The following is a 27,738-nucleotide window of genomic DNA, read 5'->3' as shown; positions in this document are numbered from 1 at the left end:
TATATTTGTTATGGTGATCTATTATCACTGGTTATGACTTGCTGAAAACTCAAATGATGGTTAGCATTTTCTAGCAAAACGTGGTTTTTAAATTAAGGTATGTACTTTTTTAGACATAATGCTATTGCACACCTAATAAACTATAGTGTAGTATACACATAACTTTTATATACCCTTTATTGCTGTATTCACTTTATTATAGCCTAGAACTAAACCTTCAATATCTCTGAGGTATGCTTGTACTTTTCTGATGGACTAGAGAGGAAAAATAAAAAGTGACGTTGTTTATACTCTACCTTCCTGGACCATTTATAGATCCTTTATTTTCTTCAAATAGATTAATTGATGCCTGTTCCTCTTGGTTGAAACACCAGATTTTTAAATTTCAAATCTCAAAATATGTGTTATTCTTTCTTTTTCTTTTCTTTTCTTTTTTTGTTTTTTTAAAGATTTTGTTTATTTGACAGAGAGAGACATAGCAAGAGCAGGAACATTAGCAAGGGGAGTGGGAGAGGGAGAAGCAGGCTTCCCACTAAGTGGAGAGCCCTATCTGGAGCTCGAGCCTAGGACCCCAGGATCATGACCTGACCTGAAGGCAGACGTATAACTGACTGAGCCACCCAGGTGCCCCTGTATTATTATTTCTATCACAGTGTATATGCAGGGATTCAGAAGTCTTATAACGTAGTAGATTTCAGCTCATAATATTTTGCCAGTTCTATACATATTCTTACCTGGTTGCATGTAAGTTGCAAGTTTGTTAATTTTATGGCTTTTTTTCTGATATCTTTCCCTAGTTACTCATTATTGTACATATTAAGTTAATGGCAATATACCAAACATTTTGGCAGCAGTAGTTAGGTAAATAGAAAAATAAAAGGGAATGGTGAAAGATTAAAATTTGACATGAAGGGCAGCTGAGTTCTGCTTTTACAAATTGTAGGAAGGTTATAGATAATATAAAGGTGATTTCTCTTTTACTTTTGCATTGTAAAGATTTATGTCCTATTTTTTTCCTACATGGCACATACCTTTCTTCCTGCTTTTAGATTCATGTAGTACTAGGTGAACATTTCTATTTAAGTCTTCCCAATTTTATAAATTGTGATTTATGAGTTCTAATTGATAGCCCTATACCTGAAAAAAATTTTTTTGAAATAATCCAAGAATTACTTGGATGTGAAACAGAAACAGAGTAAGAACACTGAGAAATTCCCTTTCTGCCATGATCAAAATTTACATGTAGTGGATCATGCTTCCAAGTTAAATTCCTAACAGTTTTCTTGTGATATACGTCTTCCTTTTTTTTTTTTTTGAGATGTACTTCTTATACCACACATTTTGTTCATTTTAAAAGTATACATGTTTTTAGTATATTTACAGGGTTGTGCAGCTGTCACAACAACCTGATTTTAGAATATTTTAGTTCCTTCAAAAAGAATCCCTTACCCATTACTAGGAACTCCCCATTAGCGCCAACCATCCTCTTCCCCTACTCCCCAGCTCTAGACAATGTTAATCTACTTTCTATTTGTATAGATGTGCCTGTACTGGACATTTCATATAAAAGGCATCAAACAATATATGGTCTTTTGTGGCAGACTTCTTAGCATAGTGTTTTCAGAGTTCATCCATACTGCAGTGTGTCTCAACACTTCACTTCTTTTTATTACTGAGTAATATTCCATTGTATGGGTATACTACATTTTGTTTATACATTCATCAGTTGATGGACATTTGGGTTGGTTTTACTTTTTGGATATTATGGATAATGCTGCTGTGAACATTCATGTACAGTTTTTTGCCATGGATACTAGGTTTATAAACTTTTTAATAAGACTTTATATTTTTAAACCTTATATTAAGATCTAATTTCCTTTTTGTATGTTGTTTTTGGTGTGAGGTAGGAAGTTGCAAGGTAACAGTCCACCTTCTTTCTTTTGCGTGTACATATCCAGTTGCCCCAGCACTATTTGTTGAAAAGACTCTTCTTTTCCCATTGAGTTGTTGACAAATGACAAAAAAAGATGACAAATATAAGGGTTTATTTCTAGGTCAAAGATTCTGTTCCATATACATGTGTTTGTCACTTCTTATCACACTATCACAGTGCATTGATTACTGCTGCTTTGTATCAAGTTTTAAATTTGGGAATTATGAATCCTCCAACTTTGTCTTCTTTTTCAAGATAGTTATGGATATTCTGGATCTTTTGTATCTTCCTATGAATTTCCTGGAGTAACACCCTCACTCAATAAGTGAACAGTTAGGGAAGGATTGGCAGTTCTTCATCTTCTTAGCTTTCATCTACTGGTATGTAACCTCTAGCCTACTGGTAAGCTAGAGTGGGGAAAACTGGCACAGACTCAGCCTTTGGCACCTATAACTTCCATTGTAAGAGAGGGAGCTGGATGAGTTAAGGGAGACGTAGTTCTCTCAGTCTGCCTGGAATAGATCTTGTGCAGCAGGGATCTTGGGAAGATGAGAAACACAGCCAGCAGCCTTCTTCTCTCAGGATGAAACCATATTCCCAGTCTGTGAACTGGAGGAGTGAGGGAACCCTTATCTTGGTCTGAGTAGAATGCCCAGGGTAAAGGTATAATGTGGAAGTAAAGGGGTGAGGTAAGGGAGCAGTCGTGGCTCAGATGCCAAAGACTCATTCTGTTCTTACTAGATTTGGTAGGTTTTCTTGAATAAATGTTTTTCCATTTGCTATATGCCCTTAGGACAATATGGAGAGAATTTAAATGATTTTATAGAAATCATTTTCACCACTTAAATTGTTTTGCTTGAGAAAGGGTCCACTGAGATACTTTTTTGTTATTCTGGAAGGCACACCCAATTTTATTTTATTATTTAGGTTGGATTATCCTAACAATACAATGAATATACCAAAAGTTGCCTAAGTGTTCCCGCCATAAAGTGAAATATTGCCATTAGTGAAAGTAGTTAATAATCTTTGTTCCTGATTTTAAGTTGCTGATGTTGAAACCTACAATCATGACCTTACAACTTCCTCAAGATAGGAAAATCTGGTTGTCTGACTAACTTTTTTAAAATAATTTCAGTTCTTGTTGGATCTGGTTTGTTTGTTTGCTTCCTAATTTCTACATATTATAGTAGTGAAAACATTACCTCTGGTCATAAAGTTCATTAGCTTTGTTAAATCATCCTAGACCAAATGTAGTGTGCCCTCGTTAACTTGGAAAGCCAAATGTCATACAAGAAATTTGTTTTTATTAACATTTTTAATTTGAAAGAATGTAAAAAGAAAATGTCTAAGAGTTTTTCACTTATTCCATACAATTCTGTAATATTTGTGTATAAATTTCTTATTCTGCCCTTTGAAGAAATAGATCATTTATCAGTCATCTCTATACTCCTACTTAGTTTTATTTCTAAAATACATCCATTTAACTCTGGGATTTTAGCCACATTGTACAACAGGTAATTCCTCAGATGCTTCATGCACTCATATGTCTTTCCTCTCTTTCTCCTCTTCATTTGTCAGACTAACTTGCCTTCACCCAACTCAATGTTACTGTCTCCTTTAAGTGTCTCTCTGTTTCTCCAGTCAAAAGTAATCACACCTTTTTTTCGTTCTACTGGCAAGTTTATAACTTTTCTAATTTTTACTTATAATTACATACCTTCATCAGTAGATTACAAGATTTAATTCATTTTCATCTTTTTATTGCCACATACTTTGTACATTGGACTTAATTATTGGGTGAATGAATAAATTAATGATTAAGTGAATGTTGTAATCTTTTGTTTTACAGTCGAGAGACCCACAAGATCGCAGTATTTTATGTTGCTGAAGGACAAGAAGACAAACATTCCATTCTCACCAATACAGGAGGAAGTCAAGCATATGAAGATTTTGTAGCTGGTCTTGGTTGGGAGGTATTGTCTTTAAATAATACCAGATATCATTGTATTTTTATTTGGAAGCAATGGTTTCTTATTTCTTTCTAACTTATTTTATTTTTATTTATTTATTTATTTATTTTATTATGTTAGTCACCATACAGTTCATCAGTAGTTTTTGATGTCGTATTCCATGATTCATTGTTTGCATATAACACACAGTGCTCCATGCATTACGTGACCTCCTTAATATCCATCACTGGGCTAACCCATCCCCTCACCCCCTTCCCTCTAAACCCTCAGTTTGTTTCTCGGAGTCCACAGTCTCTCAGGGTTCATCTCCCCCTCCGATTTACTCATGCTTCATTTTTCCTTTTCTTCTCCTAATGTCTTCCATGCTATTCCTGTGTTCCACAAATAAGTGAAACCATGTGATAATTGACTTTCTCTGCTTATTTCAGTTAGCATAATCTCCTCCAGTCCCATCCATGTTGATGCAGAAACTGTGTATTCATCTTTTCTGATGGCTGAGTAATATTCCATTGTATATATGGGCCACATCTTCTTTATCCATTTGTTTGTTGAAGGGCATCTTGGCTCTTTCCACAGTTTGGCTATTGTGGACATTGCTGCTATGAACATTGGGGTGCATATGGCCCTTCTTTCATTACATCTGTATCTTTGGGGTAAATATCCAGTAGTGTAATTGCTGGGTCATAGGGTAACTCTATTATTAATTTTTTCAGGCATCTCCACACTGTTCTCCAAAGTGGCTGTATCAACTTACATTCCCGCCAACAGTATAGGAGGGTTTCCTTTTCTCCACAAGCCTCTCCAATATTTTTGTTTCTTGCCTTGTCAGTCTTTGCCATTCTGACTGGTGTAAGGTGGTATCTCAGTGTGGTTTTGATTTGAATTTCTCTGATGGCAAATGATGATGAACATTTTTTCATGTGTCTGCTAGCCATATGTATGTCTTCTTTGGAGAAGTGTCTGTTCATGTCTTCTGCCCATTTTTCGACTTGATAATTTGTTTTTTGGGTGTTGAGTTTGAGAAGTTCTTTATAGATCTTGGATATCAGCCCAACGTCAAAGAGGTTGCTGCCTGTGTTCTCCTCTAGGATTTTGATCAATTTCTATCTCACATTGAGGTCTTTAATCCATTTAGAGTTTATCTTTATGTATGATGAAAGCAAATGGCCGAGTTTCATTCTTCTGTATATAGCTGTCCAATTTTCCCAGCACCATCTATTGAGGAGACTGCCTGTTTTTCCATTGGGTATTTTTTACTGCTTTGTCAAATACTATTTTACCGTAGAGTTGAGGGTCCATATCTGGGCTCTCTTTTGTTCCCTTGATCTATGTGTCTGTTTTTGTGCCAGTACCATGCTGTCTTGTGATCACAGCTTTGTAATATAGCTTGAAATCAGGCAACGCGATGCCCCCAGTTTTGTTTTTCTTTTTCAACATTTCTTTGGCAATTCAGGGTCTTTTCTGGCTCCATACAAAGTATAGGATTATGTGTTCCAGCACTTTGAAAAATGCCGATGGTATTTTGATTGGGATGGTGTTGGAAGTATAGATTGCTCTGAGCAGCATAGTCATTTTTAAAATGTTTGTTCTTCCAATCCATGAGCATGGAATGTTTTTCGATCTTTTTGTGTCTTCTTTGATTTCTTTCATGAATGTTCTGTAGTTCCTAGAGTATAGATCTGTACCTCTTTGGTTAGGTTTATTCCAAGGTATCTTAAGGTTTTCAGTGCTATCGTAAATGGAATTGATTCTCTAATTTCTCTTTCTACAGTTTCATTGTTAGTGTATAAGAAAGCAACTGATTTCTGTGCATTGATTTTTGTATCCTGCCACATTACTGAATTGCTGTATGAGTTCTAGTAATTTGGGGGTGGAGTCTTTTGGGTTTTCCACATAATGTATCATGTCATCTGCAAAGAGAGAGATTTTGACTTCTTCTTTGCCAATTTTAAGACCTTTTATTTCTTTTTTGTTTTCTGATTGCTGTTGCTAAGACTTCTAGTACTAAGTTGAACAATAATGGTGAGAATGGGCATCTGTGTCGTGTTCGTGATCTTAAGGGAAAGGCTCTCAGCTTTCCCCCGTTGAGAATATTCACTGGGTTTTTCACAAGTGGATTTTATTAAATTGAGGAATGTCCCCTCTATCCCTATACTCTGAAGAGTTTTAATCAGGAAAGAATGCTGTATTTTGTCAAATGCTTTTTCTGCATGGAGAGGGCCATGTGGTTCTTCTTTCTTCTTTTATTAATGTGTTCTATCACATTGATTGATTTGCGAATGAGAACCACCCTTGCATCCCCAGGATAAATCCCACCTAGTTGTGGCGGATAATCCTTTTGATGTACTATTCGGTCCTAATAGCTAGAATCTTGTTGAAAATTTTGGCATCCACATTCATCAGGGATATTGGTCTGAAATTCTTTTTGATGGGGTCTTTGCATGCTTTTGAGATCAAGGTAATGCTGGCCTCATAGAAAGAGTCTGGAAGTGTTCCTTCTGTTTTTGTTTTTTGAAACAGCTTCAGGAGAATAGGTATTATTTCTTCTTTGAATGTTTGGTAGAATTCCCCAGGGAGTCTGTCAGTTCTTGGACTCTTGTTTTTTGGGAGGTTTTTGATCACTGCTTCAATCTTGTTACTGGTTATTCATCTATTCAGATTGACAGTTTCTTCCTGTTACAGTCTTGGGAGTTTATAGGTTTCCAGGAATGCATCCATTTCTTCTTCATTGCTTGACTTATTGGCGTATAGCTGTTGATAATAATTTCTAATTACTGTTTCTATTTCCATGATATTAGTGTTGATCTCTCCCCTTTCATTCAGAATTTTATTAATTTGCATTCTTTCTCTTTTCTTTCAGATAAATCTGGCCAGTGGTTTATCGATCTTATTCATTCTTTCAAGAACCAGCGTCTAGTTTCGTTGATGTGTTCTACTGTATTTCTGGTTTCTAATTCATTGATCTCTGCTCTAATCTTAATTATTTCCTTTCTCATGTGTGGGTTAGTCCTAATTTGTTGTTGATCCTCCAGTTCTTTAACGTGTAAAGATAGTATGTATATTTGGGATTTTTCTGGTTTTTTTTTTAGCAAGGCTTGGATGGCTGTGTATTTCCCCCTTAGGACCACCTTTGCCATATCCGATAGGTTTTGGACTGATGTGTTTTCTTTCTCATTGGTTTCCATGAATAGTTTAAGTTCTTCTTTGATTTCCTGGTTGACCCAAACATTCTTGAGCAGGATGGTCTTTAGCTTCCAAGTGTTTGAATTTCTTCCAAACTTTTTCTTGTGATTGAGTTCCAGTTTCAAAGCACTGTGGTCTGAGAATATGCAGGGAATAATCTCAGTCTTTTGGTATCGGTTGAGACCTGATTTGTGACCCAGTATGTGGTCTCTTCTGGAGAAAGTTCCATGTGCACTTGAGAAGAATGAGTATTCTGTTGTTTTAGGATAGAATATTCTGTATATATCTATGAGATCCATCTGGTCCAGTGTATCATTGAAAGCTCTTGTTTCTTTGTTGATTTTCTGCTTAGATGATCTGTCTGTTGCTGAGAGTGCAGTGTTAAGATCTCCTACAATTAAGGTATTATTATCAATATGTCTATTTTGGTTAACAGTTGGCTTATGTAGTTGGCTGCTCCCATATTGGGGGCATAGATATTTACAATTGTTAGATCTTGTTGGATAGACCCTTGAAGAATGATAGAGTGTCTTTCTATATCTCTGACTATAGTCTTTAGCTTAAAATCTAATTTGTCTGATAGGAGAATTGCTACCCCAGCTTTTTTTTGCAGTCTGTTGGCATGGAAAAAAGGTTCTCCATCCCTTCACTTTCAGTCTGGATGTATCTTTAGGTTCAAAATGAGTTTCATGTCGACAGCATATGGATGAATCCTGTCTTTTTATCCATTCTACAGCCCTGTGCCATTTTATGGGAGCATTTAGGCCTTTCACATTTGAGAGTGATTATTGAAAGATAAGATTTTATTGTCATTATGTTGTCTGTGAGGTCCTTGTTTCTACAGATTCTGTGTAAATTTCTGTTCTATATCACTCTTGGGGTCTTTTTCCTTTTATAGACCCCCCCCTTTAATATTTCTTGCAGGGCTGGCTTAGTGGTCATATATTCTTTCAGTTTCTGCCAGTCTTGGAAGCTGTTTATCTCTTCATCCATTCTAAATGACAGCCTTGCCGGATAAAGTATTCTTGGCTGCATGTTCTTCTCTTCAGTACCCTGAATATGTCTTGTCAGCCCTTTCTCGTTTGCCAGGTCTCTGTGGACAAGTCTGACATTATTCTGATGTTTCTTCCTCTATGTAAGGAATCTCTCCCCACTAACTGCCCTTATGATGGTGTTGTTGGTTTTAAGATTTGTGAGTTTTATTACTACATGCCTAGGCATTGGTTTATTCTCCTTAATCTTGGGAGATGTTCTCTCTGCTTCTAGGACATGAATGCTTGTTTCATTCCCCAGATTAGGGAAGTTCTCAGGATTTACTCAAATATTTCTTCTAGTCTTCTCTCTCTCCACCCTCTCAGGAATCCCAATAATCTGACATTGTTTTCATGGATTCTAAACTGTTTGTTCCAGACCTCCTCCTGATCCCTCTTTTCTACCAGTTTGTCTTCTAGATCACTAATTCATTCTTCTGTCTCATTTACCATAGCTGTTAGAGTATCTAGATTAGATTGGGTCTCATTGTTAGCATTTTTAAGTTCCCCCAGATCAGCTCTCACTTTTGCCTTTAGAGAATATATGTTGCCATTAATGATTTTCTCCAACCTGGCTATTATCTGCATAACTATTACCCTGAAGTCTATTTCTGACATCTTGTTTATATCTATATCCATTAGTTCTATGGCAGAGGTCACAGTCTCTGAATTTTCCTCTGTTGGGGGTTCCTCCTCTTAGTTATTCTGTTGAGGGGTAGTTGAGGGAATGTACCTAATGCAAATTATTGCCCACAACCCAAGCAAGATAAAACCTGTGTTATAGGGACCTTAGGGTTGTTGGCCTGTTGTTCTCTCAGCCTGTCTTCTTGGGGAGGGGCCTGCTGGGCAGTTACTCAGGCAACCCTATTTGCCCCCCTTTGGTGGGGGATAGGCTCAATGCAAACCAGTTTGGGGGGGCTTTTGTTCCATGGTGGCTTTCCCTGGCAGCTTTCTGTGTCTGTTCTGAGTGTCAGAGCAGAAGTGACCATATCCAAACCATATCTGTCTCAGAACAGAGAGATCGCAGCCTGTTTTTCCGTAAACATTCCAACCACATTGCCTCCATTTTTGTCTGTGCTGCTAAAAACCGCAACATCCTTGGTTGTGTGCCCCACAGCAGTACTCCCAGCCCTCACTTCCAAGTCTAGGCACGTCTCTGCCCTTTGTGCAACCACCAGCTGTTGTCAGTTTGCCCACATGCACCCCGCAGCTCCAGGTTTCAGTCTGGGGGCTGCCCTAAGGTCCTTTCCCGATGCTCCAGGTCTTCAAGTCTCTGCCCAGTCCCCAGCGCAGGAGGGTTTTGTGCTCTAGTGGTGCAAGATCCTGGAGGCTCCCTCCCCCTTCCATTTAACTTCCGATATCTGCTTGCAGAATCATAGCTCCCCGGTTCACACCACAAAACCACTACGGGAGATATTCTTTTGAGAGAGATTTGGATATATTCTTATATCTCTGGCTGATTTCATAGGTGTTCAGAGTGGTCTGGTAGATATCCAGCTCAGTTCAGGGGACCTGTTGAAATAGGGTCCCTTACTCTTCTGCCATCTTGCCCCCCCCCCCCACCTTCTAGCTTATTTTAGAAGAATTACTTTAGGAGACTCAACAGCTTAATGCCAGGTTTGTTATTGTTTCTGCTTTATATCCTATCTGCAAAGAGAGAAGCAGTTTGGACTTTGAAAGGAAAGTTGTTGACTTTTTTTTATAAGTGAGTATATTGTTAGAGAGTACTAAACTCCTAGGTTTAGGAGATCTGGATTTTCCTCACAGTTATGACCAGTAGACAAGTGGTCTCCAACTAAGATATGACTATCTTCAGCACTATACCAAGGCTTTTAGGAGGCACATTGACTTGGTTAGTTTTGAGGAGATTAATTTCCAGATCCTGGATTTTAGTAAAATTAATGCCTTAGAACGCTTCTACAGTCTTACCTTTTCTATTCAACTCTGTAAAAGAAAGGCATACCGTACACTCACCCAAGTCCTATATTGCCCCAGAAGGTTTGCCACCCAAAAAAAGTTCATTCAAGAAGGCATGTTCTGAGGGGGGTCCCTGATGGCAAATCAGGAAATATTAAAAGGTACTGCATTTTCTGTCATCCTAGCAACCAGCTCATGTCAAGGTTCCTGTATCAAATATGTCTATCTTAGAGTTGTAACTCAGAAGAGAGGTATTTGTCATGAAGATTTGCATTAATATGTTCAGTTAAATTGACACATAAAGTGTCAGACATTTTCTAACAGAAAGTGAATTTGATGATGGCTGATTGATTTGTCATTAAGTTAATAGCAGGCATTTTTCCTATATTGTATCAGCCAAATCTGTAGCTCTACAATTTGATGAAAATATATTTAAAGGACAAATACATGTAACATGCAATACACTGGAAATTATGTCTTTTGCAACAGTTTAAACTTGTAATGAAAATTTTCATATAGTTGTCAATTTAATACATAGTTTTTAAAAATTCTTGTAGAGAGCGCATGAGCAAAATTGTTGAAGACAACTGCACTAGACTATCAGCCCCTCCTAGAGGGCACTTTATCTCACTTTTATCTCATTTCATTTTAAAAGACATCCATATAGTGTTCAGTACATAAGTTTTTATCATTCAGTATATGTTTTTAATGGCTTTTCTTACATGGTATTTCCCTTTAAGTGAGTTACTTGGGGTCTTTGTTCCTGTTTGCTTGTTTGTCAAGTGTAATATACTTTATGTAACAAATATGATGTGAAGTTCAGATGAGATGAGGCATGTGAAAGTGCTTTGGAAACTGTAAAGAAAAATTATAAATAGATTTTCTATTTTAAAAAAACATAGAAAAGTATTAGTAAAAGCAAGAGACATTTGATAAAAGAACAAAGTAGGAGTACACACACTTCCATATTTCAAAACAGTACAAAACAATAATCAAACAGTATGGCACTTGTACCAAGGATAGACATATTGATCAATGGAATAGAATTGAGATTCTAGAAATAAATCTATACATCTATGGTCATCTGGTTTTTGACAAGTGCCAAGACTATCCAGTGGAGAAAGAATAGTCTTTTCAATAAACGGTGCCAGAACAATTGAATAGCCACATGCAAAAGAATGAAGTTGAACTCTTAACCTCACACACACACACTATCTATTTATCTATCTATATATATATATACACACAAAAATTAACTCAAAATAAATCAAGAACCTAATTATAAGAGCTAAAAGTATAAAACACTTTAAGGACAATATGAGGTAAATTTTCATGACCTTGGATTTTGCTAAGATTTTTCCCCCCTAGCTTTATGGAGCTATAATTAATAAAAGGGATTTTTACATATAACACTAAAAACTTGAACAGCAAAGGAAAAAATAAATAAATTGGATTTCAGGGCACCTGGATGGCTCTGTTGATTAAGCGTCCAGCTCTTGGTTTCAGCTCAGGTCATATCTCAGGGGCTTGAGAAGAAGCCCCATGTTGGGCTCCCTGCTCAGTCATGAAATCTGCTTCAGATTCTTTCTCCCTGTCCCTCCCTCCCTCCCTTTCTTTTTTTTTTTTTTTTAAAGATTTTATTTATTTATTTGACAGAGATCACAAGTAGGCAGAGAGAGAGGAGGAAGCAGGCTCCCTGCTGAGCAGAGAGCCCGATGTGGGGCTCGATCCCAGGACTCTGAGATCATGACCTGAGCTGAAGGCAGCGGCTTAACCCACTGAGCCACCCAGATGCCCCTGTCCCTCCCTTTCTTACCCTACCCGCTCACACAGTCTCCCTCAAATAAATAAAATCTTTAAAATAAGTAAATAAATAAACAGGATTTCATTAGACTTTAAACTTTGGTGCTTCAAATGAGACTATAAATAAAGTGAGAAGACAGTCTACCGAATTGGAAAAAATAATTCAAATCATATATGTGATAAGGGACTTGAATCTAAAATATACAAAGAACTCATACAAATCAATAATTAGAAAACAACTGAATTTAAAAAAATCAATAATTAGAAAACTGAGTTAAAAAATTAAGATCTGAAGGAACATTTTTCTTAATAAGATATGCAAATAACCAATTAGCTCATGAAAAGATAATTGACATCATTATCAGAGAAATGCAAATCAAAACCACAGAAAGGTACTACTTCATTGACTAAAATCAAAAAGTAAGATAATAATAGCTGTAGGCTAGGATTTGGTACAATCTGAACCCTTGTTACACTGCTAGTAGAAATGTGGAATGGTATAACTGCTATGGAAAACGATCTGGCAGTTCATCAAATAGTAAAACACTGAATTACTGTATGATCAGAAATTCCACTCTTAGGTAGATAGATACCCAAGAGAAATGAAATGATATATCCAGACAAAAACTTGTACATGGATGTTTATAGGAACATTATTCATAATAGCCAAAAAGTGGAAGCAATGCAAAATATCCATCAATGGATGAATGGATAAAATATGATATTCTTATAATGGAATATTATTTGTCCATGAAAAGGAATGAAGTCTTGACATGCTCCAGTGTAGATATATCTAGAAAATATTATGTTAGATGAAAGAAACCAGTCACAAAGGCATGTGATAGGGAGATAGCTAAAGGGTACAGGGTTTCTTTTTGATGAAAATGTTCTAAAATTGACTGTGGTGATGATTGCACTTACCTGTGAATATACTGATACCCATTAAGTTGTACAGTGGGAAATTTCATTTCTGTGAAGATCAAAGAGGTATACTCTCCTTATTTGTCATACTTAAGTACAACAAAAACTCTGGACATTATAATTATATATAAACAAACATAAAAAGACTCCTAAAGGTGAAGAGGAAGACAGACCAACTTAGGACCATGGAATGACGTGATGATGGGTTCTCAAGGTTTTCTCTTTGTCTCCTGTATCTCCAAATTGGATCTGAAATAGGAATCTAGAAACATCAACAAGCACTGACCAAAAGAACCCCAACAAAAGCCCTCTTTTTCTAGCCAAAAGCCCAGGAAAGGAGCAACCTAGAAAGACAACATTTAGACAGTAACTGCTCTACTGTACCAACAAAACACGGAAGAAAATACTATGACTCCCATCCCCATGCCTGACAACACAGGTCAGTTAGGGAGCCTAGCCTATCACCCTCATGAGACTGCAATGAGGCAATCCCAACACCACACAAGAGTAGAGAAGGCCAACCAAAAAGCCAATATTTTCATCTCTGTCAGCTGATCATGTCCCCACCCACACCCCCACCACAATGTCAGTGAAGACTACTTGAGGATCCTGGAATTCTCTCCCTACCCAGCATATGAGGTGCCTCTTCCTCCCCCACCAGGATAGATGAGAGGAAGCTTACTGGAGAAGTAGGCCTTTTACCATCACCCAGCATTAATAAGACTAACCCTACCAGTAATGACTAATGTTTCCTCAGTGGACACCACATAGGAAACCAGAACTCCTAATTCCACCTAACAATAATGAGGCTCTCCCCTCTGCAGTTGTCCACCTGCCTATAGTGAGGCAGTAACCACCTTGCTATTTTGAGAGAGCTGTGTCACAAAACAGCCAGCCGAAACAAGTTTTAAATAAGATTCGTAGTCTTATGATATAAAAATGCCCAAGCATTGATCAACTATCATACCAAGACCCAGCAAGGTCTCAAACTGGATGAAAAGAAGAAAATACATAGTAACACCAGATGACAAAGATTTTGAGATAACCATAATAGACATACTTTGACTAGCAATTAGGAATACAGTTGAAATGAAAAATAGAAAATCTGAAAATTTAACTACTGAAATAAAGTCAGTAGATACACCAGCAACAGAGTTAGGTAGAGATGGGGGTACAGAAGAATCAATAAACTGGAAGAGAGAACAATTAAAAAATGTAACTAGCAGAGGGAGAAAAGGCTTAAGTACAATCAACAGAGCATCAGAGACCTATGGGGCTATGACAAAAGATTTAACATTCCTGTTATGTGAGTCCAAGAAAGAGAATAGGTTGGGTCTGAAAACTACTTGAAGAAATAATGTTGAAAATTTCCCGAATTGGCAAGAGAAATAAAGTGAATAAAGCTACAAATTAAAGAAGCTGTGTGAAACTCAATCAGGATAAATTGAAAGAAATCCATACAAGACACATCATAATTAAATAAGAAATAAGAAACCTCAAAACTTAAAAGCATCTGGGGAAAAGTTGTTTTTTTATCTATAAGGGGAAAGCAATTAGAATGATAGGGAATTTCTTATCAGAAACTATAGAAGCCAGGGATGACTGGGTGGCACAGTCAGTTAAGCGTCCATCTCTTGGTCTTGGCTCAGGTCTTCAGCTCAGGCCTTCATCTCAGGGTTGAGTTCAAGCCCCACATTGAGTTCCAAGCTGAGCATAGAACCTACTGAAAAACAAAACAAAACCACAAGAAACAAACTATAGTAGCCATAGAGAGTGACAATATTTTTCAAGTGCTGAAAGAAAAATTCTCAACCAGGCTCATATTAGCTAGTGAAGGAATGAAGCCAAACATTCTCAGATGAAGGAAAACTTAGAGAACTTGTTGCTGGCAGACCTACCCTAAAAGAACAAGTAAACGAAGCTATATTAACAGAAAGGAAGCAATAGAAAGAAACTTGGAACAGTAGAAAGAAAACGTTTGACAAGAAAAAATATGGGTAAATACATTGGGCGTTACTTTTTCTCGGGTTTTCTTAATTATGTTTGATGGTGCAAAAATTATTTCTGATGTGTTTCTAAGTGTAATGCCATGAAAATATTCATGACAATTATATTACAAACAATTGAATGTACAGGGGCATAAACTGAGGCAGGGTTTGTATATTTCACTCAAATTGTGAAGTGACATTAGTAGACTGTGATAAGTTATGTATATATAGTCTTATACCAAGAGCAACCACTAAAAAAAAAAAAATCACAAAAAACACACTCAAAAAATGATAGATAAATAAAAATGGAATTCTAGAAAATGTTTAAGAAATCAACAGGAGGCAGGTAAAATAAAGAAATGAGAAACAGAAAATAAACAAGAAACAAGAAAACAGCACACTTAAGCCCTAACATATCGGTCATTGCATTAAATATAAATGGTCTAAAAATACCAATTAAAATTGTCAGAGTGCATTAAAAGATAAGACCCCTCCTCTATGCTATATAAATTATATTCACTTCAAATATTTTAATATAGGCTGGTAGAGAGTAAAAGGATGGATAGAGAGCCTAGGTAGCCCAGTTAGTTAAGCATCCAACTCTTGATTTCAGCTTGGATCATGATTTCAGGGTCGTGAGATTGAGCCCTACATCAGGCTCCATGATCAGTGGGGAGTCTGCTTGAGATTCTCTCTCTCTTTCCTTCTGCCCATCTCTTGCATGTTGTCTCTCCCTCTGTCCCTCCCTTTTCTCTCTCTCAAATAAAAAAGTCTTTAAAGAACAAAGTAAAAGGATGGGAGAGTAAGCATTAATCAAAGGAAAGCTATAGTGGTTACATTAGTATTAGCTAAGGGAGACTTCAGAGCAGAGAGAATTTCCAGAGATGGTGTTATTATAAAATGGCAGTCCAAGAAGACCTAGTATGTGCTCAGCAAATAACACAACTGAAAAATATATGAAACAAAACTGATAGAACTGAAAAATGAAATAGACAAATCCATAGTTATGGATAGATACTTCACCTCTTTCTCAACAACTAAAAGAAGAGCCAGGCAGAAAATCAGCAAGTGTATAGAAGAACTCAACAATACCATCAAGCAACATTTATAGAACACTTTACCCAACATTATTGCAATACATATTCAAGTGTCCATGGAACATATACCAAGATAGACATATTAGACCATAAAAAACACTGCAGCAAACTTAAAAGCATTGAAATCATTCAGTATGTTCTCTAATTACAGTGAGAAAAAATGTGAAATCATTAGCAGAAAGATAACACGAAAATCTCCAAATTCTTGGCAAGGTTACATACTATATAATTCTATTTATACAACATTCTTCTAACATTTTTAAATTTAAATTCAGTTAATTAACATATAATATACTCTTGGTTTCAGAGGTACAGGCCTGGGATTTATCTGTGTTATGTAATTCCCAGTGCTCATTACATTACATACCCTCCTTAATGTCCATCACCCAGTTACCCCATTGCTCTACCCCTCTCCCCTCCAGCAACCTTCAGTTTGTTTCCTATGATTAAGAATATTTTATGGTTTGTCTCCCTTCCTGGTTTTGTCTTGTTTCATTTTTTCCTCTCTTTCCCTATGATCCTCTGTCTTGTTTCTTAAATTTCACACATCAGTGAGATCATACGATATTTGTCTTTCTCTGATGGACTTACTTCACTTAGCATAATACTCTCTAGTTCCATCCATGTCATTGCAAATGGCAAGATTTCATCTTTGATTGCTATGTAATAGTCCTGTGTGTGTGTGTGTGTTTGTGTGTGTGTGTGTGTGTGTATACATCATATCTTCTTTATTCATTCATCTGTCGATGGACATCTGGGCTCTTTCCATAGCTTGGGTTTTGCGGACATGGATGCTATTAATATAGGGGTGCAGGTGCCCCTTTGGATCACTACATTTGTATATTTGGGGTAAACACCCAGTAGTGTGATTGCTGGGTCATAGGGTAGCTCTATTTTCAACTTTTTGAGGAACCTCCATGCTGTCCAGAGTGGCTGCACCAGCTTGCATTCCTACCAATAGTGTAGGAGGGTTCTCCCCTCTGTACATTCTCACCAACATCTGTTGTTTCCTGACTTGTTAATTTTAGCCATTCTGACTGGTGTGAGGTGGTATCTCATTGTGGTTTTGATTAGTATTTCCCTGATGCAGTGATGTTGATCATTTTTTCGTGTGTCTCTTAGCCATTTGTATGTCTTTGGAGAAATGTCTGTTCATGTCTTCTGCCCATTTCTTGATTGGAGTATTAGTTCTTTGGGTGTTGAGTTTGATAAGTTCTTTCTAGACTTCGGATACTAACCCATTATCTGATACGTCATTTGCAAATATCATCTCCAATTCTGTTGGTTGTCTTTTGGTTTTGTCAACTGTTTGCTTTGCTGTGCAAAACCTTTTTATCTTGAAGAAGTCCCAATAGTTAAATTTGCCTTTATTTTCCTTGCTTTTGGAGACGTGTATAGCAAGAAGTTGCTGTGGCCAGGTCAAGTTGCTGCCTGTGTTCTCTTCTAGGATTTTGATGGATTCCTGTCTCACATTTAGGTCTTTTATCCATTTTGAGTATATTTTTGTGTTTGGCATAAGGAAATGGTCCAGTTTCATCCTTCTGCATGTGGGTGTCCATTTTTCCTTACACCATTTGTTGAGGAGACTGTCTTTTTTCCATTGGATATTCCTTCCTGCTTTGTTGAAGATTAGTTGACCATAGAGTTGAGGGTCCATTTCTGGGTTCTCTATTCTGTTCCATTGATCTATGTGTCTGTTTTTCTGCCACTACCATATTGTCTTGATGATTACAGCTTTGTAATAGAGTTTGAAGTCCGGAATTGTGATGCCATCAGCTTTGGTTTCTTTTTCAACATTCCTTTGGCTATTCAGGGTCTTTTCTGGTTCCATACAAATTTTAGGATTATTTGTTCCAGCTCTGTGAAAAAAAATGATGGTATTTTGATAGGAATTGCATTGAATGTATAGACTGTTTTAGGAGGCATAGACATTTTAACAATATTTGTCCTTCCAGTCCATGAACATGGAACGTTTTTCCTTGTCTTTATGTCTTCCTCAGCTTTTTTCATGAATGTTCTATAGTTTTCTGAGTACACATCCTTTACATCTTTGGTTAGGTTTATTCCTAGGTATCTTATAGTTTTGGGTGCAGTTGTGAATGGGATCAACTCCTTAGGTGCAATTGTAAATGGGATCGACTTGGGTGCAATTGTAAATGGGATCTGTCTCCTTGTTAGTATATAAGAGTGCAATTGATTTCTGTGCATTGATTTTATATGCCACTTTGCTGAATTCCTGTATGAGTTCTGGCAATTTTGGGTGGAGTCTTTTGGGTTTTCCACATAGAGTATTATGTGTTCTGGAAAGAGTAAGAGTTTAACTTCTTCTTTGCCAATTCAGATGCCTTTTATTTCTTTTTGTTATCTGATTGCTGAGGCTAGGACTTCTAGTACTATGTACAGCAGTGGTGATAGTGGACATACCTGCCGTATTCCTGACCTTAGGGGAAGATCTATCAGTTTTTCCCTATTGAAATGATACTTAGTAAGGGCTTTTCATATATGGCTTTTATGATATTCAGGTATGTTCCCTCTGCCTCTACACTGTGAAGAGTTTTAATCAAGAAAGGATGCTGTACTTTGTCAAATGCTTTTTCTGCATCTATCGAGATGATCCTATGGTTCTTGTTCTTTCTTTCATTTATGTGGTATATCACATTGATCTGCAGGTGTTGAACCACATTTGCAGCCCAAGAATAAATCCCACTTGGTTATGGTGTATAATCCTCTTAATGTACTATTGGACCCTATTGGCTAGTATCTTGGTGAGAATTATTTCATCTTTGTTCATCAGAGATATTGGTCTGTAATTCTTTTTGGTGGGGTCTCTGTCTGGTTTTGGGGTCGAGGTAATACTGGCTTCATAGGAAGAGTTTGGAAGTTTTCCTTCCATTTCTATTTTTTGAAACAGCTTCAGAAGAATAGGTATTAATTCTTCTTCAAATGTTTGGTAGAATTCCCCTGGGAAGCCATCTGGCCCTGGGCTCTTGTTTGTTTGGAGATTTTTAATTACTGCTTCAATTTCCTTGCTGGTTATGGGTCTCTTCAGGTTTTCTGTTTCTTTCTGTTTCAGTTTTGGTAGTTTATACATCTCTAAGAATGCATTTCGTCCAGATTGCCTAATTTGTTGTGATATATTGCTCATAGTATGTTCTTATAATTGTTTGCATTTCTTTGGTGTTAGTTGTGATAGCTCCTCTTTCATTCATGATTTTATTTATCTGGATCGTTTCTCTTTTCTTTTTGATACGTCTGGCCAGGGGATTATCAGTCTTACTAATTTTTCCACAGAACCAGCTCCTAGTTTCATTGATCTGTTCTATTGTTCTTTTGGTTTCTATTTCATTGATTTCTGCTCTAATCTTTATTAATTTTCTTCTGCAGGGTTTAGGCTTTATTTGCTGTTCTTTCTCCAGCTCCTTTAGGTGTAAGTTTAGGTTGTATATTTGAGAACTTTCTTATTTCTTGAGAAAGGTTTGTATTGCTATATACTTCCCTCTTAAGGCCACCTTTGCTGCATCCCAAAGATTTTGAACAGTTGTCTTCTCATTTTCATTAGTTTTTGTGAATTTTTAAAATTCTTCTTTAATTTCCTGGGTGAACCATTCATTCTTTAGTAGGATGCTCTTTAGCCTCCATGTATTTGAGTTCTTTCTAAATTTCCTCCTGTGATTGACTTCCAGTTTCAAAGCATTGTGGTCTGAAAATATGTAGGGAATGATCCCAGTCTTTTGATACTGGTTGAGAGGAGGATTGATCCAAAATGGTGGTGGAGTAGGAGATCTGAATTTCATCTGGTCCCAAGAATTCAGCTAGATAGCTTTCAAATCATTCTAAACACCTGTGAACTCAGCCAGAGATCTAAGAAAGAAAAAAAAAATAGCTGCAGTTCTATGAATAGAAAAGTGACCACTTTTTGCAAGAATGACAAAATGGAAAAACTCACCTCAGAGAAGAGAACAAGAGGCAGTACTGACTGCCACGAACCTAATCAGTATGAACATAAGTAAGATGTTGGAATTTGAGTTCAAAATAATGATTATAAAGATACTAGCTGGGCTTGAAAGAAGCATAGATGACAGCAGAGAATCCCTTTCTGGAGAAGTAAAAGAACTAAAAGTAAAAGAACTAAAAAGCAACTTGAAATAAAAAAGGCTATTAATGAGATGCAGTAAAAAATGGAGTCTCTAACTACTAGGATAAAGGAGGCAAAAGAGAGAATTAGTGATATACAAGACAAAATGATAGACAATAAAGAAGCTGAAAAAAAGAGATAAGCAACTACTGGATCACAAAGGGAGAATTAGATAAGTGATACTATAAAGCAGAATAATATTAGAATAATTTGGAGAGATGGGGGCAGAAGGTATATTGGAGCAAATTATAGCAGAGAACTTACCTGTTCTGGGGAAGGAAATGGGCATTCAAGTCCAGGAGGCACAGAGGATTCCTCTCAAAAATCAGTAAAAACAGGTCAACACCCTGACATGTAATAATGAAACTTGCAAATCTCAGAGACAAAGAGAAAATCCTGAATGCAGCTCAGAACAAGAGGTCTGTAACCTTACGAGGATAGAAACTTTAGAATGGCAGCAAACCTATCTACAGAGACCTGCCAGGCCAGAAAGGACTGGCATAATATATTCAGGGTGCTGAATGAGAAGAATATGCAGCTTAGAATACTTTTATTCAGCTAGGATGTATTTCGAAATAATAGTGATAAAAAGCTTCCAGGACAAACAGAAACTTAAGAGAATTTGTGATCACCAAACCAACCCTACAAGAAATATTAAAAGGGCTCCTCAAAGCAAAGAGAGAGCCCAAAAGTAAAATCGTCCTGAAAGAAACAGAAACAATATTAACAGTTACTCTGCAGGTAATACAATGGCACTAAATTCGTATCTTTCAGTAGTTACTCTGAATGTAAATGGGCTAACTGCCCCAATCAAAAAACACAGGGTATCAGATTGAATAAAAAAGCAAGACTCATGGATTTTCTGTCTGCAAGAGACTCATTTTAGACCCAAATACACCTCCAGAGTTGAAGTGAGAGGGTAGGGTAGAAAACCATTTATCATGCCAGGGGATAGCAAAAGAAAGCTGGGGTAGCAATCCTTATATCAGACAAATTAGATTTTAAACCAAAGTCTGTAATAAAGAGTTGAGGAAGAACACTATGTCATAATTAAAGAGTCTATGCAAGAAGAAGATCTAACCATTGTAAATATTTATGCATGGGAGCAGCAAAATATATAAGCCAATTAATAGAATCAATGAAACACATCAATAATAATGCAATAATAGGGGACTTTAGTACCCCCCTCACTGCAATGGAAAGACCATCTAAGCAGAAGATCCACAAGGAAATAAGGGCTTTGAATGACAGACTGGACCAGATGGACTTCACATGTATATTTGGAACATTCCATCCTAAAGCAACAGAGTACACACTCACCTCTGGTGCACGTGAAACATTCTCTAGAATAGATCACCTACTGGGTCACAGATCAGGTCTATTTATACAACATTCTTGAAATGACCATTTAGTAGTAAAAAGCAGATTACTCATTATCAGGGTTTGAGGAGGTAGGATAAGAGGGAAGTGGGTGTGGCTCATGTAACAGGGTAACATGGGGGATCCTTATGGCATTGAAATGTTCTGTTTCTCAGTCATATTAATGCCAATATCCTGTGGTGTTTGTTTGTTTGTTTGTTTTTCCCTGCTTTTAAGAGAGAGAGTATAAGCAGGGGGCAGGGAGGCAGAGGAAGAGGGAGAGAATCTCAAGCAAGCTTCATGCTGAGACTCAGTCTCATGACCATGAGATCATGACCTCAGCTGAAATCAAGGCTTGGACACCCAACCCACTGAACCCCATCCAGTATCCTGGTTTTTATATAGTTTTGCATTTGGGGTAATCTGGTTATAGGGTACATAGGACCTCCTTTTATTATTTTTTAAAACTTCTTATTAACCTACAGTTATCTCCAGTTAAAAAATTGAATTTAAAAAATGGAGATTATCAAGTACTACATAAACGTTTAGAGCAAAGGAACTCTAGAATGAGACCTTTTCTCCATTACATGATCAGAGAACTGATCTGAAAATAACCTGTTCTCTAAAAGAAAACAAAAGGTTTGCACTTCGCTACTATTTTTCACCTATCATATTTGAAAAGATCATAAAGTTTGATAATATATTTGAGAGGCCATGAGGAGAACATGTGCTCTTATACGCTGTTGATGCCATCTATAGACATTTTAATGAGTTTCAAAATTAGAAGTTTACATGCCCATTGACTTATAGTTCCATTTTTAACTATCCTGTAGATCTACTTTCACAAATGTAACATGACATGTATTCTGTGTTACTCACTTCATCATTGACATATTAACAAAAGACTGGAAACAACCTAAATACCCTTTAAGTAGGGGACTAGTTAATTATCGTACATCAAGAAAATGAACTTCTGTGAAGCAATGAAAACAGAACAAATAAGGAAGCTCTTTACATACTAATGAGTACTTTTCAAGGTATTTTAAATGCAAAAAAGGATGGTGAGAAACACTGTATGTGTTGCTGTGTGTGTGTGTGTACACATACGTGTAGGAATTTAATTATATATACAGAGAACATTTTTGAAAGGATATTTAAGAAATTGCTTTCTGGAATCGATTCTCTAATTTGCCTTTCTGTATTTTCATTGTTAGTGTATAAGAAAGCCACTGGTTTCTGGACATTGACTTTGTATCCTGCCACATTACTGAATTGCTGTATGAGTTCTAGTAGTTTGGGGGTGGAGTCTTTCGGGTTTTCCATATAAAGAATCATGTCATCTGCGAAGAGAGAGAGTTTGACTTCTTCCTTGACAATTTGGATACCTTTTATTTCTCTTTGTTGTCTGATTGCTGTTGCTAGGACTTCTAATACTATGTTGTGGTGAGTGGTGAGAGTGGGCATCCCTGTCGTGTTCCTGATCTCAACGGGAAGGCTGCAAGCTTTTTCCCATTGAGGATGATATTTGCTGTGGGTCTTTCATAGATAGATTTGATGAAGTTCAGGAATGTTCCCTCTATCCCTATACTTTGAACCATTTTAATCAGGAACGGATGCTGGATTTTGTCAAAAGCTTTTTCTGCATCAATTGAGAGGATCATGTGGTTCTTCTCTCTTCTCTTATTGATTTGTTCTATCACATTGATTGATTTGCGAATGTTGAACCATCCTTGTAACCCAGGGATGAATCCCACCTGGTCATGGTGGATAATCTTTTTAATATGCTGTTGGATCCTGTTTGCTAGGATCTTGTTGAGAATCTTAGCATTCATATTCATCAGTGATATTGGTCTGAAATTCTCCTTTTTGGTAGGGTCTTTGCCTGGTTTGGGGATCAGGGTAATGCTGGCTTCATAAAAAGAGTCTGGAAGTTTTCCTTCTGCTTCAATTTTTTGAAACAGCTTCAGGAGAATAGGTGTTATTTCTTCTTTGAAAGTTTGATAGAATTCCCCAGGGAATCCATCGGGTCCTGGGCTCTTGTTTTTTGGGAGGTTTTTGATCACTGCTTCAATCTCATTAGTAGATATCGGTCTATTCAGGTTGTCCATTTCTTCCTGGTTCAATTTTGGGAGTTTATAGTTTTCCAGGAATGCATCCATTTCATCTAGGTTGCTTAGCTTATTGGCATATAACTGTTGATAATAACTTCTGATGATTGTTTCTACTTCCTTGGTGTTAGTTGTGATCTCTCCCTTTTCATTCATAATTTTATTAATTTGGGCTTTCTCTCTTTTCTTTTGGATTAGTGTGGCCAATGGTTTATCGATCTTATTGATTCTTTCAAAAAACCAGCTTCTAGTTTCATTGATACGTTCTACTGTATCTCTGGTTTCTACCTCATTGATCTCTGCTCTAATCTTGATTATTTCCCTTTTTACGTGTGGAGTTGGTTTGATTTGTTGTTGATTCTCCAGTTCTTTAAGGTGTAGAGACAGCTGGTGTATTCTGGATTTTTCAATTTTTTTGAGGGAAGCTTGAAATTAAAAATAGAGCTTCCCTATGACCCTGCAATTGCACTACTGGGTATTTACGCCAAAGATACAGATGTAGTGAAAAGAAGGGCCATCTGTACCCCAGTGTTTATAGCAGCAATGGCCAGGGTCGCCAAACTGTAGAAAGAACCAAGATGCCCTTCAACGGATGAATGGATAAGGAAGATGTGGTCCATATACACTATGGAGTATTATGCCTCCTTTTGTAGCAACATGGACAGGACTGGAAGAGATTATGCTGAGTGAAATAAGTCAAACAAAGAGAGTCAAGTATCATATGGTTTCACTTATTTGTGGAGCATAATAAATAACATGGAGCATAAATAAATAATAAATAACATAGCATAATAAATAACATAATAAATAACATAATAAATAACAAGGGGAGATGGAGAGGAGAAGGGAGTTGAGGGAAATTGGAAGGGGAGGTGAACCATGAGAGACTATGGACTCTGAATAACAACCTGAGGGTTTTGAAGGGGCAGGGGGTGGGAGGTTGGGGGAACCAGGTGGTGGGTATTAGGGAGGGCACAGATTGCATGGAGCACTGGGTGTGGTGAAAAAACAATGAATTCTGTTACGCTGAAATTAAATAAAAAATTTAATTAAAAAAAAAAAAAGAAAAGAAATTGCTTCTGGAGGCACCTGGGTGGTTCAGTTAAGCAGCTGGGTCTTGATTTCAGCTCAGGTCATGATCTCAGAGTCCTGGGACTGAGCTCCACATTGGGCCCTGCACTCAGTGGCGGGGGTCCTCAAGTGGGGTCCACTTAAGGATTCGTTCTCTCCCTCTCCCATTTTCCCTCTTCCCGCTTGTGCATTCTCTCTCTTTATCTCCAAAATAAATAAATCTTGGAATGCCTGAGGGTTTCATTCAGTTGCGTGTCTGTCTTCTACTCAGGTCCTGATCGCAGGGTTCTGGGATCAATTCAGACTCCTTGCTCAGTGGGGAGCCTGCTTTTCCCTTTGCCTGCCGCTCCTACTTGTGCTTACTCTCTCTCTCTCTCTCTGACAAATAAATATTTTTTTTAAAAAATTAAATCTTTAAAAAGGAAAAGAGGAGCATTGGTTAGCTCAGTTAAGTGTCTGCCTTTGGCTCAGGTCGTGATCTCAGTATCCTGGAATCGAGCCCCTCATCGGGCTCCCTGCTCACTGGGGAGTCTGCTTCTCCTTCCTCTGTTCCCCGTACTTGTGTTCTCTCTCTAATATATACATAAAATCTTTAAAAAAAAAAAAAAGAGAGAAATTTCTTTCTGGAAGGGGAACTGAGCACTAAAGATGAGAGAAATAGAAGGAAGAATTTTGGTATACTTTTGCAATTTTAATTATATGAATATCACTGAGTCAAATTTTAAAATATTGTAAGTGTTGAGGCAATCTTGTAGTAATGGCGTAAAAACTAATTTCTTATTCAGATGTTCAGTCATTGTAACTGATATTGATAGTTGAGACATGTTCAGTTCACCTGGTGCAAAAATTGGTTTTTATAATTCTCACTGTATCGGTTATTCAGATTTTTAAATTTTTAATTGAAGTATAATTAACATACAGTGTTATATTACTTTTAGGTGTACACTATAATGATTCAGCAGTTCTACACATTACTCAGTACTGATCATAAGTGTACTCAATCCCCTTTATTTCACCCACAGCCCCACCTTCCTTCCCTCTGCCAACCCCCAGTTTCCTGTGTTTAAGAGTATGCTTTTTTGTTTGTTTCTGTTGTTCTTTGTTCATTTGTTCTATCTTTTAAATTCCACATGTAAGTGAAATCATATAGTTTTGGTCTTTTTCTGACTGACTTATTGTACTTGCATTAATTGTACCCTTTAGGTCCATCCGTATTTCAAACTTCATTTTTTAAAAACATGTATAAAGTGATTTCTCTGAGTGGAGAGTTATAAAGTGATGTTTAAGTTTCTTTTTTCTTTTGTGCTTCTTTTTGCTTTCTAATATTTTCTTTAATTTTCAACAGTGAAGACAAGTTGCTCTGGGTATTGCACAAGTTCAGGAAATATTACCCGATGTAATGACCCTGATATTAATGTGTATTTTATTTATAATCAGGAAAAAATATGTGTAAAAATCTTTGCAAAGATTAATTTGTAGTTTTTTAATGCATTAGAAGTGCAGTTAAGGGGCGCCTGGGTGGCTCAGTGGGTTAAGCCGCTGCCTTCGGCTCAGGTCATGATCTTGGGGTCCTGGGATCGAGTCCCGCATCGGGCTCTCTGCTCAGCGGGGAGCCTGCTTCCCTCTCTCTCTCTCTGCCTGCCTCTCTGCCTACTTGTGATCTCTCTCTGTCAAATAAATAAATAAAAAAAAATCTTTATAAAAAAAAAAAAGGAGTGCAGTTAAGTTCTACATATTTGTATTTTTTGTTTTGAGCTGTGTGATAGGTACTAAAAATAAGAAGCCAGTTTCGATGAGTCAATATAACACACCTAATTAATCATCTTATCAAAGTGACATTACTGTTTTAACTTTTCCCCAGATCATTTCCAGTCTTGATTTGCCACTTGATTTTTTTACTCTGGCTTTGGGGTCCTCCCATAGCCTTTATGATTTAGCATTAACACCTAGTAGCCTAACAAAAGATGCATTCTGTACAGCAGTTGATTTCTTTCCTAATTAACTCCTATTAATAAGGGATCCACAAATATTTAAAAAGTACCAGTGTGAACAGAACAGCTCCAAGTAGTAATTCTGGATCAAGTATTGGTTGATAAAGTGCCAAAGACTTTCTTCTCCATGTTTTTGCAAATTGAGAAATTTGAGTCTATTTCAGTAGTAAGTTTTTGAGTTTTGTTTAGTTGATTAATATTATGTGTCATTGCTCCCAGGTCAATCTTACAAACCACTGTGGTTTCATGGGAGGACTACAAAAAAACAAAAGCACTGGATTGACCACACCGTATTTTGCTACCTCTACAGTAGAAGTAATATTTCATGTATCAACAAGAATGCCTTCTGATAATGACGACTCTTTGACCAAAAAAGTAAGTGCTGAGGAAAAAATGTTGAGTTAAAATCCTAGTAATTAAGAAGATAAATACATAAAATATGTAAATAATTGATCAAGCACTATTTCTGAGTATTCCACTCTTTACTTAATACTATCTTCAGAAACAAGATTGTTGTAGAGCTAATGCTGTTTTCATTAATGATAATATTGAAGGTTAGTATCTTAAAGGATTTGCCTTTAAGAAAATGGGGATATGACAAATTGAAAAACTTCTACATATGTTCAAATGGGTGAAATTATATTTCAAGTCTCTTCATACACAAATAGATATAATAGTTATATTGATTGAGGGAGAGCAAAACTTTATATTAATTATTATAAAGCACTTAAAATATAACATTCTTTATCATAAATTTTAACTAAAACTAATAAAGCAGATAAGATAAACCATAATAATGAAAAAGAATTTTACTACCTTAGAATTTACAAGAGATGTGGTGGAATGGTTTTGATGGCCCTTGTGCTTTAAAACCTACACCATCGTTTTTCTGTAGGTGGCACTGGCATTCAAGAGTCCTTCTAGTGATTGTAGGGATACCTCAGAGTACAGTTATATGTATTCAGTTGTGTTTGGTTTTCTTAGGGAGAAATATTTTTAAGAATAAAACCTTGTCCAGTATTTCTTCACCTTCTCTTTCTCCTCCTTCTTCAATTTATTCAAAACTGCTAAATGTAACCAACTTAATATCATTGGTCATTTTATTTAATATTCTTTTGCCTGATACCAGACTCTTTATACCTTATTAATAAACTACAAGAACAGCATATTCTCGCACTCTTTTGTAAAGGAATTTCAGAACTCCTCTCACATATTTGATAAGACTAATTCA

The 27,738-nt window shown here is 36.7% G+C and overlaps 1 protein-coding gene across 2 annotated transcripts in view; it reads left to right on the top strand.

Moving 5' to 3' along the window:
* Nucleotides 1-27,738, top strand: part of RALGAPA1 (Ral GTPase activating protein catalytic subunit alpha 1) — a 253,276-nt gene that overhangs the window by 172,364 nt on the left and 53,174 nt on the right. For both annotated transcript variants that reach the window (XM_080808120.1, XM_080808119.1), the window contains 2 exons: nt 3,783-3,906; nt 26,727-26,882. In XM_080808120.1, the coding sequence (XP_080664246.1) occupies nt 3,783-3,906; nt 26,727-26,882 (280 nt within the window). The remainder of the gene's footprint in view (nt 1-3,782; nt 3,907-26,726; nt 26,883-27,738) is intronic.

This window comes from Martes martes (genome assembly GCF_963455335.1).
Source record: "Martes martes genome assembly, chromosome: 7".
NCBI classification, from domain to species: Eukaryota; Metazoa; Chordata; class Mammalia; order Carnivora; family Mustelidae; genus Martes; species Martes martes.
The sequence above is the reverse complement of the archived record's forward strand: the minus strand, read 5'-3'. Positions and strand labels throughout refer to the sequence as shown.